This window comes from Cornus florida, unplaced genomic scaffold, assembly GCF_030987335.1.
Source record: "Cornus florida cultivar Cherokee Brave unplaced genomic scaffold, ASM3098733v1 CherokeeBrave_3.0.0_Hap2_Chr10, whole genome shotgun sequence".
NCBI lineage: Eukaryota > Viridiplantae > Streptophyta > Magnoliopsida > Cornales > Cornaceae > Cornus > Cornus florida.
Genome location: NW_026775580.1, coordinates 92,659,085 through 92,674,523, shown reverse-complemented (window position 1 = coordinate 92,674,523; position 15,439 = coordinate 92,659,085). Strand labels below are relative to the sequence as shown.

At 37.9% G+C, this 15,439-nt stretch overlaps 1 protein-coding gene across 5 annotated transcripts in view; it reads right to left on the bottom strand.

Moving 5' to 3' along the window:
• Positions 1-462: 462 nt before the first annotated feature.
• The window catches only part of LOC132280235 (uncharacterized), a 34,458-nt gene continuing 19,481 nt past the window's right edge, over positions 463-15,439 (bottom strand). Inside the window, exons 3-6 of one of the 5 annotated variants that reach the window (XR_009471519.1) lie at positions 2,750-2,889; positions 2,059-2,645; positions 1,744-1,912; positions 866-1,005 (exon numbers count right to left, since the gene is read on the bottom strand). Coding sequence is in view for 2 of the 5 variants with exons in the window: in XM_059782417.1 (XP_059638400.1) it covers positions 811-1,005; positions 2,750-2,889 (335 nt within the window). In the remaining 3 variants the exon portion in view is untranslated. The other 4 variants (XR_009471520.1, XR_009471521.1, XM_059782417.1 and 1 more) reach the window with 4 other exon arrangements.

The window sequence follows — 15,439 nt, the reverse complement described above, 5'->3', positions numbered from 1 at the left end:
TATACAAAATTAGTAGGGACAATCTTGTCAAACAAAAATAGCACTTTTAAATTTTTTTTAAAAAAGTAATATTACTAGCTGCTCTTTTTCAACTAATCCATTCAATGATGGACAAATTGCTCAAAAGATGAACAATACAATTAGTTGTATTCAATTTTTTTTTTTTTTTTTTTTTTTCTTTTCTAATAGGGGTGTTTCTTGCATATTTTTTATATAATAAGGGAATTTTCTGTACTTAACCCTATAGATATATAGCCATCATATCTAAGGAACCGTATAATGTGATTGAATTTCTTGCTCATTAGTAAACAAGAAATCATTTTCGATACATATAAGGTAATGATCGAGCAAGAATTTCATCGACAGAGTCCGTAGATGTATAAAGATAGACATTGGATTTAGTAACAAAGAAAAAAATAATAAATAAAGGGAAAAAAAAATTAAATTGTACAGGAAAAGAAAGACATCCAAACATATATAATCATTTCATTCGATGATGATAAGGTACAAACAAATAATTAGCCGATTATTCATGCTGGATGCACCTAATATGATAAATTTACATTGGGACGTTCCACATTTAAGTTTTATGGAACGAGAATTATTACTTTCAAAATGGATACAGAACTGATGCTAATTGCTAATAATGAAATAAAGACAACCTCGTTGTTTGTGGATACCAGTAATAAAAATTGGAGAAAACATTCCTAAAGTTTTGGAAACCCAACCGACTTTTCAAGAAACTTTGAGGAGACCACTTTTTGTCACTGCATTTTTAAAATATTACATACTTGAAAGTGATCATGATTGTCAGGATCCAACTCTTAAAAACGTTTGTACTATTGGCCCAATTCTTGCAATCCTCGTCATGGTCAAGAGCGTCACATTCCAGTTTTCCAAATAATTAAGAAGGCATTTTGTAGGGCTAAAATCTTTTTTGCAATATGATTTCCAGCACGATACATACCAGTCCACTGACAGCAAATACCATGGTGCCCCTAAAACCTGGAAGAACAAAATTGAATCATCAATTCCAACACAATTACGCAACTCTTGAGAGAGAGGGAAAAAAAAAAAAATTGAGAAAAGGAATATTAAAGTGATAAAAATGAGCACAAATGGCATAACACTGGTAGAAGTTTTCAACTAAATTGGTTAAAAGCATAAAGTGACAAATAAATAACATAAATTGATTTAATTTAAAGTTACATAGTAAGCAAACATGTACAATATCAGATTATATGCATCCCTTGCTAAAAACTGGTTTTGTGACGACACCAGTTGCTTTAATAAGTAGTGAACTTAATAGGAAAATCAAATATAGTGCGGGCACAAACTGGAGTAGAACAATCAGTGAAAGGGCATTGTTATTGTGATCAGCTCATAAGCTACTCGCTGCTAGCATAATGAACCAGATAACAATCTGCAGAAAATATATTCAGCTAACAATTCTTTTCTCCTAGATAACTTTATACGGAGTAATTTACTAGAATAAAGGTAAAGAAAATTGTATTAGTAAAAATAGGCTTATAGGAGCAGAAATAAGTGTGATTGTCATGATGGAGTCTAGAATATATAGAAAACACAAACTTACAAGGATTACTTTAATACTGATGAAATAGAGAAATTTAAATTTCCCCTTATTATTTATTTTTGTTTCTAATGCCGGGTGAGCAACACAAGATCACAGTAATTACTTTCTCATTTCAGGAATTTAAAATACTATAAGAAAAGTAAAAGTACCAGACTTCAAATTCCTCATCAGACGATTCATTCGGGATGATCTCATATCGCGGAATATTCAATCGATCATGCCTGACTTCTGTTTCAAAACCTCTATCGCCTATGGGAAAACTCTGTCCCACGGTCAGATGCGAAGCTATATACGCAACTCTATTAGCTACCGTGTTTCCTTGAAAATATTGAAATGATATTTCATATTTATCAAATTCTAACGAACCAAAAATTTTGCTGCATCACAATAGTTTTATATCAATATAATTGGAAACTTGAATATAAATTTTAAGAATAAACTCGAACTTTATACAAAAAACTTACTGATAAAGTCCAAGACATTCAATTGGTATATCGTTCTCACGATTTAGCACCTTGACAATTTTTTTATGGTTAATCTCCAATAATATATCCTTTGCTTCCAATCTCCTTTTAAGAATTTCATCTATCCCATGAAGCACTCCAAGTAACAATACTTCATCTCTAGATGTTGCATCAGGAAATGGCTTATAGAAAATTTCCAAAATCCTTCCCCTACAATCTCTTAATACTTCTCCACAACAAGCTTCCTTGGTCCCACCAAGATTTTTCTTAAAAAACACAGAAACATTTAACTTCTACTGTCCATCGAATGGTGCTCTCCAAGAACAGAGTACTGAGTATTTTAATAGTGTCATTGGAGAACTCTCCAAAACATAAATTTGCTGCTTAAACAGGTAATTATAAATCCTTTTTTTGTAATTTTTAGGAATCCAGAGTACCAACCACATGAAGTCATTTATCGAGATATATCTGGTCTTGGAAACCCCAGCCACATGCCAATCAGTGTTGCCCTTTTTGAACAACCCATAATTTTCTAATATAATGTTGTGCTTCTGTTCGAAAAAAAGTTGTTGGGGTCCACAAAAAAGCTGTTGTTTAAAGATCAAACAATATAATTGTTAAAAAAAATCTGAATTAGATAAAAAATAAAATTAAAAATTAAAAATTAAAGTTATGTATATATTGAACTTACGACTAAATTGGGGATGCAATTGTGGATGCTTTTAAAATTTCCTTTGTTGATAAAAGATACAGAACTTGCAATAAAATTGTCAATGTTTGGAAAATTTCCTTCCTTGATGTAAATGGCACGCACCATACGATGAAGGATTCCTAAGGAGGCAAAATATAAAAACAGCATTAAAGGCAAAAATATAGTAACAAATAACAACGAAAAGATAAACATTTTAATCACATGAAGCCAGAATCTTTCTTGATTGTTTTTAAGAATCAGGTACAAAAATAGAAATGACAATCCTGGAAGTAAATTCACGAATTAGACGTGTACGTACGATGCTTTGGGAAATGCTCCCGCTTGAAATTGAAGTTTGAAAGATACGGTTTTCACTATTAACCCAAATGAAACGATTTTATATGTTTAGCCCTTTAATTCATTTATTTATTTATCTATTTTATGTTTCCTGATAACCCAATTATTTTTATTTACATTTCAATTTTAATTCTATATTTTTCTCAAGCACTATTTCTCAAACAGCTGCATTATTAGCAACCAGTGGTCTGAACAAAAAAAAAAAGTTAAGACTACATTACTTCAACTGATGTTGAACAATGTAGACTTGTTAAATTTCCCTCCTCATCTTCAAAGGGTTCACATCAAATACACCATGCCAGAAATAATTAAGAAAATAAATAGGAGTGAGGTAAATAAAAAAATTGCTAAGCATATTATTTCGAATGATATTCAATTCAATGTGGTTCAGACTCGATCTTTTATTGATTTCGTGAAGAGTGTATCTGTATTTGAGTCCTAAAATTTAGGTTGTATGACTCAATCATACAAATTACCAACTTACTCAACTTTATGCACGAAGCTAACACCAGATTCTACGATGGAAGTTGAGGCATACGGTGTAAATTTGCATAAAATGGGATTTATTTTATTAATTGTAACATTTTCTTTTATTGTCTTTACAAGTATATGATATAGAAGAAAATATATAAGATGTGTATAGCTTAATTTTTTGTCCCGAATTTTCAGCTCATACGTGTTATACATGTATGTATCCGTATTCGTATTTTTCTTTTCCGTTTATTTGGCCGAATTTTGCAATGTATTAAAAAAAAAAAAAAAAAAATCGAATTATACTCATACATTCCCAAATCCTTCTTCTTCTCTTTTTCCTTAGCGTAATTTACTAACTATGATAATAATAAAATTCCCTAGACGAGGGAAGTTATAGCTAAACACAATGCAAAAATTCAGATTGAACTAGATATTCGAAACATTTCATGCTGTGAACAACATGCTCTCATTACGGGCTTTTGTCTTCATTTTTTAAAACTAGCAATGACAAGCATGGAATTGATGTTCTGGAACGATAGAAATAAAAGACTGCAATTTGACCTTTGCAACTGGGCATTAGTACTCCAAGTCCAAGGCATGGATTAGAAGTAATGAAACAAAATTCCGTTGATAGATGATGTAATGTTACTTATAAAGACTGACCATCAGCATTTCAAGATATCTTCAGCAATAGAGAGTTGCATTATATTCTTTGCGCGATAGAGAGGGCAAGGATAAGCGTCGACCTGTCTTTAGCGTGATCTTATGTTTGTGACAAGTCTGTATGAAGAGGAGAAGGTTTTTGGAGGTAGTAAGACTACCGCGCATTCTCACTTTCGGGCTATTGTCGCCAAACGGAGGGCACATCAAAGTTGATGTGGGAGTGCCGAGAGAAGGAAAGAGACTTAATAACTGTGCCTTTTTGGTTTTTTCTACACAGAAGTCGCAAGCCTCGAGAAGACAGAAGATTGGGCTATGAAGTCTTGAATGGTGATGACTGGGGTGTGTGACTTCATTGCCGGGGACCCAATACTTCTATTCAAGCTACATTCTCGCAATGAGGCAAATAAGGTTTTAAAAAAGGGAAAACCATAGTGGGGAGATGCTTTTTTAAATACAGAGTGGGATTCTCTGGCATTATGAGGAAGAGCAAGGAATGGCGAATTCTATTGTATGGTGTGCAGCTCCATCTATGGTGCCATCCACAATTCGTTGCAATTGGGGATCAGTGTGGTGATTTTAAGGGCGTAAAAGCAAATGAAAAGGTAAACATGAAAAGAATAAAATTTTAGGCCTGGACAGAGAGGAGATACCCGCTTTTGTGATGGCGGGGGACAGGAAGGTGTTTTATCAGGTGGCTGTGTTGGAAGAACCATGTCAGAATTGACTCTGACAGTAGCATCGCTCAGAGATCAACATGAGAAGTTGTTAACTCAAGAGAAGGATGGGTGGTGAGAGAAGGACGAAGCCAAGTGTGCATCGGAAGTATGCCGGAAATTGAAATATGAGAAGTAGAGGTAAAAGGGACAAGAGAGGTTGGGGACAAGGGTCTTTGCAAGCGCCTGAAGCATGTAAAAAGAAAAGGCGAACAAAAGGAGAGGGTCTTCTTAACAACCAAAAAGGGGTGGGAGGCAGCTCGGTTGCAACATGGCATATAGGGGATGGCAATGGGAGAGATGTCACGCGACATGTGCCGCTATTAATGATCCAATCATAAATGCAAGCATTCAGTCTAGGTTTTAAAATTTTGAAAACATAGACCACCACCTCAAACAAGAATGAACCTGCTATTACTGATCCAACCCGAAATAAAAATACTAGGTAGGAGTGACAATAACTGATACGACATGAAATAAGTGTGTTTACGTTTGACTAATCGTGCTTGGATTGCAATAGTGTCATCCCATACCATAGTTGTTAAGGGCACACCTAGGCTCTAAAAAAGCCCCAGGCTTGTCGAGGCTCAGCTAGAGAGCCTTGACCTAGTAAAGGCCAAGCCCCTTCAGTCAGGCTCACTGGCATGCACTTTTTAGTATGTCCCAGGCCAAAAAAAAAAGTGTCTTTTAATTTTTGGGTAAATTCCACTTACCTCTCTTGATTCCCCCTGCCGTTGGGACACCTGACAGAGATGAACAGAATATTTTAAGGTAAGTGAAATTTGTTCTCTATTTTTCAATAATTTATTCATATCATTTTTCTTTTATCAAATGACTACTAAATTAAAATGTCACTATGGGCGATTTCACCCCACTAGGGGCGATTTCAAGGCGATCGTGATTTTGTTTTTCAGTTTCAGTTTGCGATGAAATCTTTTTTAGAAATTGCAAGGATTCCAAGAATATCACTGAGAAGGGATGTGAAGTCAGCAGTTCCTCATCGAGGGCCGTCTTTGTACATCGACGAGGAGCCCGTCGGAGGGAGGAAATCAGTTCTCTCACCTTGCTTGGTCGGTCGTTTTGACAAGGAAGTTGGGGGATGTGATCGGGTGGAGGAAGGGGCGGTGTGAGCATGGAATACGTCCTGTGGAGTGGGGGTTACTCCCTTATCCGATTCGTTGCTCCTATTCAGGTTTCCTTCTCAGGCAAAAGCTCAACGTGTGTTGAAGGAAGGCCGGCGTCAATGGGGATCTGCAACCTTGTGGATCGATGTGTGGTCTTTTAGGGTTGGTTGTTGCGGCATCCTTAGAGACAAAGGTCTCAAACAGATCCGGATGTTTAGACTGCCCCTTCACCTATGGTGTCATGCTTTATTTGTTGAAGTAGGGGAGTTGTGCGGCGGATTTATGGGAGTTGTTGCAGATGAAACAAGGGACGCCGAAAGCGTTCGGATTACAGTGAGAATAGGATCGACCTGTCCGCAATTCGTGTTTATTAATGATGACACCTTCTGTTACAAGGTGGCGATCTGGGAAGAAGTCGCGCCGGAGTTGGTTCCCTCGACAGAGAGTCTTGAATGCAGTGACGGGTCTCATCTTATGACTGAGGAAGGATGGAATTCGCTTCTTAACAAAGGGAAAGAAGGGGTGCAACAGGTCCAACAATGGCTGAAAGATAGAGAACTTCAAAGGGCGGTGAAATTTGTGCGAGGAATCAAGTAGCCGAGACGCACCGGTTACGCGCGTTGCAGCTGACAAGAATAAAATTACACGTGGTGCTCGTAGAGGCTCACTTCCAGATTCGTCCCTATCCTTATCTACAAGGGTTGGTGAAGAGGTTGGGTAGGGCCGCACAAATTGGCCTAAGATTGATTTAGGTTGGAGGGGTTCAGGGCAAGCTAAAGTGTTAAGTTTTGGGTCTGGGAGGAATGGGCTCAAGTTCAAGCCTGACTTTGGGCCTAAGACAGCCCACACTAAAAGACGGGTATTTAGAGGACCCAACTCACTTTCTGTTTCCTTTCTTAACGAACCAGATCCATCTAAAAGACAAGCCCTGGTTCAAGCTCAAATCCAAAACTAAACTCTCTCCTCTTCTTCATTTCAGCGTCGGACTGAGAAAGAAAAGTGGAGACTGCCGGTTGCTTCAGCTAGTCGCCAAGGCACTCGATGGACTCGTACTGAAAAACATAAATGGGTAGCATGCTCTCCTTCTCCTTCTCCTTCTCCAGGTTTGACCTCTGTTTCTCATTCTAAGAGCTCATTTTCTACCCCTACTTGTGAGGTGATGGGAAATGGTGGCGGTGGTGTGGAGGATCGTTTGGATCATAAGAGGGTTTTTCTGAGGCCATTGTTCCACGGGCTGAAGAGTCATTGTCTTCAATGATCACGTCCAGAAGTGTTAGTTGTTCCAACGGGGTCATAGTATGTGTAGGACGGGACCTTCATTTCAAGCTGACAGATGATATAGCCGTGACTTTACTTAACGAACTTAAGCTCTTTGCTGCTCTAAAAGGCTTAAATGGTTTACCCTCCGTGACTGGGACGAATTACACCCATGATTTGATGACAAATTTTACGGATGACCATGGAACAGAGCTGAATCTGCAATTAAACTTGTATCAGAACAGTGTTGAAAGCAAAGGGGAGGAGTTTGAAGATCAGTTTTCTTCTCAACAGATCTGTCCTCTTGCCTAGGATATTGATCAATCTAACGTGGACATTATGGAGCCCTTAGCAACTGTGCACCCTGATTGCCTAGAGACGACAAACGATTTGGGTATGGACTAGGTGTTTGATAATATTGGCGAGGTCAGTGAAGCTTTGGGTGTCTCCTCGGAAGGTAATGATGACCGAACACAATCCATTCTTCATGCTATTGTGGCAGGAAATAACCATACAGAGACCTTTAAAAGCACAAAAGTTGATAAAAATAGGAAACATGCACATCGGAAAGGAGATCAGGAGGTTAAGAACCTTATTTCCAATGTCAATTACGAAGGGAAGGATGGAGTGAATAAAGAAAGGGGAAGGACCAGGAGTGGGAAGCAGGGAGGAAGGGCATTGATTATTTTTGGTTCTCAATGAAGATACGAATTATTACATGGAATGTCCGTGGATTAAATGATCCGGACAAAAGAAGGGTGGTTAAAGTTGCTGTGAGGAAGTGGAATGCCCATGTTATATGTTTGCAAGAAACCAAGTTGGCTTCTATTACTGATGATGTGGTTAGAAGCCTTTGGGGAAGTAGGTTCTTGGATTGGGAAGCATTGAACGCTTCCAGCACATCGGGCGGCATTCTTATTATGTGGGATCGCAAATGGATGTCCGGAACGAATTTCTGGAAAGGGCTATTTTCTTCGTCATGAGTGTTTCAGATGGAAGATGATACTTTCAGTTGGGTCTTTTCTGGAGTATATAGACCCGTTATTGATTGTGAAAGACCTGTTTTTTGGCAAGAACTCGTTGCCTTGGTGCTTAAGCGGGGACTTCAATTCTGTTCGATCTCCATTTGAGAGATCCATAGGGGGGAGGTGGTCTCCGGAGATGACCCAGTTCTCTGACTTTATTGATGGTCACCTTCTTATTGATTTGCCATTGGAAGGGGCAACTTTCACTTGGTCAAGCGGCAGAGACCCAGTTACTCTATCAAGGCTAGATAGATTCCTAATTTTTGGAGATTGGGAGGAGAAGTTCCCGGATGTCACTCAGGCAGCTTTGCTTAGAGTCACGTCTGATCACGAGCCCTTAGTCCTTGATTGTGGAGGTATGACATCTAGACGCACACCATTTCGCTTCGAAAATATGTGGTTGAGAGCTGAGGACTTCCAAGGGAAGGTCCAGTCCTGGTGGGGGGAAGCAACGTTTACAGGCTCTACCAGTTATGTGCTTGCTAAGAAGTTTCAGATTCTCAAATATGAGCTTAAGAAGTGGAACAAAGAGGTGTTTGGGAATCTTGAATGGAAGAAAAATAGAGTCCTGGCTTATATTGCTGAACTTGATCGTCTTGATAAGCTAGGGCAAGGCTCAGAGTCTATACGCTCTAGAAGAGCATCTTGTCTGGCGACTTTTGCTGAGATTGCTACTATGGAGGAGATTTTGTGGCGTCATAAATCTCGAGCTTTGTGGCTCAAAGAAGGCGACCGCAATACTAAATTCTTTCACAGGCTTACTAACGCTCATAGAAGATACAATAACATTGGGCACATTCGTGTGAATGGTTCAGAATTGTGGAAAGAAGATGAGGTGCATGGGGGAATTGTTTCTTTTTATCAGCAGCTCTACACCGAGACTTTGGGATGGAGACCTAAATTTGACGGTTTGCATTTCGATGCTATTTCTATGCTGGATAGTGATAGGCTTGAGGTTCCGTTCTCTGAAGAGGAAGTTCTTAAGGCGTTATCCAATTGTAATGGTGATAAAGCTCTAGGGCCAGACGGATTCACTATGCGGTTTCTTAAGGAGAGTTGGGAGGTGGTGCGCAATGAGGTAATGGACAGTGTTATTAAAGGCACGCCTAGGCGCGCGCCTAGGCACTAGGCACCTACAGGCGCACTCATAATAGCCTAGGCGCAGCGACCTTCATTAGGTGCGCGCCTGGGACGCGCTTGATGCTTTTATTCAGGAGCGCCTAGGCGCGCCTGATTACTTATCCATGTGTTATTCAGCTTTTTCCATGTGTTGTTCACTTTTCCATGTGCTGTTCAGCTTTTTCCATGTGCTGTAAATTTGTCTTCTTGTGCAATAAAAGAATAAAATAAAGAAAAGCAACATAGAAATGTGAGACAGTAGAACAAGTAAAGGAAGACCAAAAGCAAAGAAAGAAAGAAAAAGGGTGTAGTTTGTTGTAGTCAACTTTGTCTTCTTGTGCAATAAAAGAATTCTGTTCAGCACACATTTGCTGGAATAAAAAGAAGCTTTTGTAAATTTGTCTTCTTGTGCAATAAAAGAATAAAATAAAGAAAAGAAATGCAATGATCAAATAAAAATGGATACAACATAGAAACGTGAGAGAGTGGAACAAATAAAGAAAGACCAAAAAGAGAAAGAAAGAAAGGGGAGTAGTTTATTGCAATGAACTTTGTCTTCTTGTGCAATAAAAGAATAAAATAAATTTACCATTCCTGCTTTTTTTTTTTTTTCCTTTTTCTTTTTCTGTTCTGTTTTTTTCTTCTTCCTTTGAGATTGTTTAAGATTGTTTGGTTTTATCACTCAAAACTGAAACTAAATACCTTCTATTTGCAGTTTTTCTTAATGGAGCTTTATTGTTGTAATTGGGCTATTTTGCTGGTTGCTTTATTGGTTTAATTGTGATATATTTAATATTTTTATTACTGGATGTTTATTGTTTAATTGTGTTCTTTTTGCTAAGAATTATTGTTTTAAATTTTTACTTGTGCGCCTCACATCACTCGGGCGTGCACCTCGCCGTGCACCTCGCGCCTAGGCTCCAATGCCTTTAATAACTATGGTAATGGGCACGTTTCAGGATTTTCATTCTCTTGGCACATTTGAAAAATCATTGAATGCATCTTTCATTGCTCTTATTCCTAAGAAGGGCGACGCCTCTGACATTAAGGTCTTCCGGCCAATCAGTCTAGTGGGATGTATGTATAAGCTTATTGCCGAGGTCCTTGTTCTTAGAATGCGAAATGTTTTGGATGGAATTATTTCAGAGTCACAAAATGCTTTTGTTGGTGCAGATTTTAGATTTCGTTATTATCGCAGGAGAATGTGTTGACTCTAGGTTGAAGAGTGAAGTTCCTGGTGTCTAATGCAAACTTGATATCGAGAAAGTTTATGATCACGTGACTTGGAAATTTCTTCTTTACTTGCTTCGAAGAATGGGGTTCGGGGATCGATGGATAAAATGGATTGAATCTTGCATCTCGTCCGTTATGTTCTCTGTGCTTGTGAACGGCTTTCCTGCTATTTTTTTCTCGAGTTCGCGTGGTTTGAGACAAGGAGATCCTTTGTCGTGTTTTCTATTACTTAATGTTATGGAGGGATTGAGCAGATTAATGAAAAAAGCAGAGGATCTGGGTTACATAGGGGGATTCACAGTTGGTAGAGATGTTGCTAATCAGATTGAGATATCCCATTTGTTGTTTGCAGATGATACCTTGGTTTTTTGTGATGCTGATGTTTCCCAACTCAGGTATTTGAGGTGCATTCTTACATGCTTCCAAGCGGTGTCTGGTCTTAAGATTAATGTTGGAACGAGTGTGCTTGTCCCAGTGGGGGATGTTTTTGATATTTCCACCTTAGCTGCAGTTCTTGGGTGTGGAGTGGGTGCTTTTCCACTCCCTTATCTGGGATTACCTTTGAGAGTATCCTCTAGAAGAGTGGGGACCTGGGATCCGATAATTAACATGTATGAAAAAAGATTGACGGGATGGAAAAAACAATATCTTTCGAAAGGGAGGAAGGTCACTCTTATTAAGAGCACCCTCTTGTCCCTTCCCACATATTTTTTATCCTTGTTTCAAATCCCGTGCTTTGCTGCTGAACGGATCGAAAAAATTCAGAGAGATTTTCTTTGGGGTGGAAAAGGAGAGGAGTTTAAGTATCATCTTGTTAATTGGGAGCAAGTTTACAAACCTTTGAAGTTTGGCGGTTTAGGCATTCGGAAGTTGGTCTCTTTTAATAGAGCCTTATTGGGGAAGTGGTTATGGAGGTTCGATAAAGAGCGTCATCAACAATGGAGAAGAGTTATCTCGTGTCGTTTTGGGGAGGAGAGTGGAGGTTGGTCCTCTCGTCTTGTATCTATCAATGGAGGCGTTGGCGTTTGGAAGTTCATTTGGAAAGGTTGGGATGTGTTTTCCACCCATATTCAGTTCAAGGTTCGTAATGGTACGAATGTTAGATTTTGGGAAGACTTATGGTGTGGTGATTAGTTGTTGTCACTTTCCTTTCCTCGTCCCTTTTGTATAACCGAGAATAAGCATGCTTACGTAATTGACTGTTATCATCTTGATAACAATGGAGTTATGTGGGATGTGCGTTTTAGGCATTCTTTTCAGGATTGGGAGATAGCAGAAGTATGCGTCTTTTTGAACCTATTGTATAGACAAAAGGATGTTGGCAGAGGTTGTGATGACATTTTGTGGACCCCCTCTCTTCATGGTAGATACGGAGTTCGATCCATGTTCTTGTGTTTGTCTAAATTTATTGGACATAATTTCCCATGGAAGTGTATTTGGCGCTCTAAAGCTCCTCTTAGAGTCGCCTTCTTTGTTTGGACTGCTACCTGGGAAAAAATTCTAACATTGGATAATCTGCACAAGAGAGGTAACACCATTGTTAACTGGTGCTGTCTCTGTAAAACTGATGGTGAGTTCGTGGACTATTTTCTTATGCATTGTCCTGTTGCGTCTGATTGTTGGAATCTCATATTCAGTATTTTTGGAGTTCAGTGGGTAATGCCTAAGCATTCTTTTCAATTAATGAATGCTTGGAGAAGATGCCCTGCTACTCGTCATGCTCGTGATTTTTGGAGGGTCGCCCCACACTGTGTTTAGTGGTGCATTTGGAGGGAGAGAAATAACAGAAATTTTAAAGGAAAGGAATCGTCTTTAGCAAACCTAAAGTCTCATATTCTTCGCCTTCTTTTCTGTTATGTAAGAGGCAGCGCTTGCTCCTCGATTGATGATTTTTTTATTCTCTTAGACTCTATTGGTCCATAGGTTTGACTTCTGCTTTTTCGTTTTTGCGAATTAGGGACGCGTTCCCCTTTTGAACGTTTTTCTAATATATTTTTTACTTATCAAAAAAAAAAAAAAGAATGTTTGATATCATATCATGATCATATTTTTCAACATTATGAAATATTTGACAAAATCCATAACTTTATAGTTGCATTTAGTGCTTAATTATGAATACTTACGATAATATATGTTTAAAGTAGTGCATAATGAAAATTATAATTATTTCAGATTCATAATCACATTTAATTTGGTTAATACATATGCATATGAATTATTTATGAGCATTAATTAACCTAATCCTCTCTTAGTTGATTTTATTGAATTCATCATCAATTGGTGTTGTGCATGTGCAAAAGAGATGAGGAAACGGTGGATCATCTGCTTCTGCATTGCCCTTTGGCTCAGGATTGTTGGGGTTTACTTTTAAGGTTCTTTAGGTCATGCCAAAGTCCCCTAATGCTTTGGTGGAGGCTTGGAGAGGGTGTATAGTGGGGGCCAAGCTCAGGATTATTGGAGGGTTGCGCCCTTATGCGTCTGGTAGTGCTTATGGCTAAAAAGGAATAGAAGATCTTTTGAAGGAAAGAAGACTCCTATAGGGACTCTTAAGTTCTCTATTATTAGCACTCTTTTTTGTTCTCTATTAAATGAGCTCGGGATTATTGGAGGGTTGCACCCTTATACATCTATGCATCTAGTGGTGCTTATGGCTAAAAAGGAATAGGAGATCTTTTGAACGAAAGGAGACTCCTATAGGGACTCTTTAAGTTCTCTATTATTAGGACTCTTTTTTGTTAGGTTCTAGGGAGAAATTGTAATTCTATAAAGGATATTGTTGATATTTTGGGCTCTTTGAGTATTTAGAGGCCCCATTTGGTCTTGTGTTTGTTTTGTGGGATGCATCCCCTTTTGGGCGCTTTAATACAATCTTACTTATCAATAAAATATAAGTTTATTGAATTCATATGCAAATAGAAAAGATATATGTATGTTGATTTAACTAATTTATTGAAGGGTTAATTTCACAAACAACCCCTCAGGTTTGGCCAAATATCACTCTCAAATATCTTTCAAAAATAACTATCACTTAGGTCTATTTCTATTTTTCCGTTAAAATCTCCGTTAATAATATAAAAAAGACAACTATACCCCCTTATTTTTTAATCCTATTTATTCCAAAATATACATTATACCTTCAGTTATATAAATAGAAATAGACCTAGTTTAAAATATATATATATATATATATTATAATCGCAAATATATATTGTAGGTGACGACATCTCTGTGCCATCAACAGAGAACGGCTGTAAATTGCAGCGTTGATTTTTTTAACAAACTAACAAATTGGCGGCGGTTAGCAGTGATGGGTGGTGGTGGATATTCACAGTCCCGTGGACGGTGGTGGTTTGGTGGGAGGGACGCCGAACCAAAGATTGCAGGTGGAGTCGATGGTCTTGACGCCTTGGATGGGCTTGGAAATTTTGAATTGGGTAGAGCTTTGGCGTGGAGGATCTGTACCACCAACCATCACCGTTCACAGCGGGTGGAGCTCTTTTGCAACGTATTTGTCAAGGTGCCTTCCAGGCCGGCCGGCATGAACTCTTCGCCGAAGCCGTACATGGTGTGGCCACCAAGTCCGACGACGTGGATTTTCAGCCACCCTGGGACCTAGTTTCCTGGGTGCCGCTTCATATGGCAGCGTGTTAGCTCCATCTAGGGTCGAGACGAGTTACCTAACTCGGTGGCAACTCAATCTCCTCATCTTGCTCCTCTTCCTCTTGATCCTCAAACTCCATTAACATTTCTTTCACTAATACAACAACTAATTATATATAATCAATATATATATAGCTAACTGTATGACATATATATTGTCAATTTTTGTGTAATTTGATTTGGGGGTGTTACAATAACAGTTAAAAATAATTAAATACAAATTCAACTCAATACAATTAAAAATAAGTTACAGATTTAATAGGAGTTCCAAAATAATATATACATTATAATAGGAAACTAAAGATGTGAGGACTGTATATAGTATGAACCCATTATTGAAAAAATAATAATAATAATAATAAAATAAAGAAAGAAAGAAAGAGGGTGTTTTAAAATTAATTATGTGTATGTCCATATCTAAAACTAATTATGTATATATATATATATATATAGTATAAACCTATTATGGGTTTAAACAAAATGGGTATCTATAGATATATGTGTGTGTGTGTGTGTGTGTGTGTGTTTAAACAAAATGGGTATGTATATATAGTTTTAGGGATATTTTTGTCTTTTATCATTTTTTAGGCTAAAGAGTTGTTTTGATAAAGTCAAAGGATATTTAAGTCATTTTACATTGTGTCATAACTGTGCAATTAACGATTGGGGTGTGAGTGAAAAACGGAGCAAAAGTTTCCAATGTAAGTGATAGTTATTTTCGAAAGATGTTTGAAGGTGATGTTTGGCCAAACCTGAGGGGGTGTCAGTGAAATTAACCCTTAATTGAATTTTGATAAGTTGAAAATATTTATTTTTTTTTTTTTTTCCCCCTAATTGGAACTCACACACACTTGTCTGTTCTGAGACTTGAACCCCTGACCTCCCTTTGAAAAGTAAAAAGCCAATACCGCTAGGCCACTGGTTATTTCTTATTTTAATATTGACAAGTATGTGTTGAATAGTTTAATTAAACGTTATAAACTTATAATGTGTCCCAAAATTCTTAGGGTGTGTAGGGAATCCAACTTTTTATGGTAGTAGGTTTTTAATACTTTCTTATTGCAT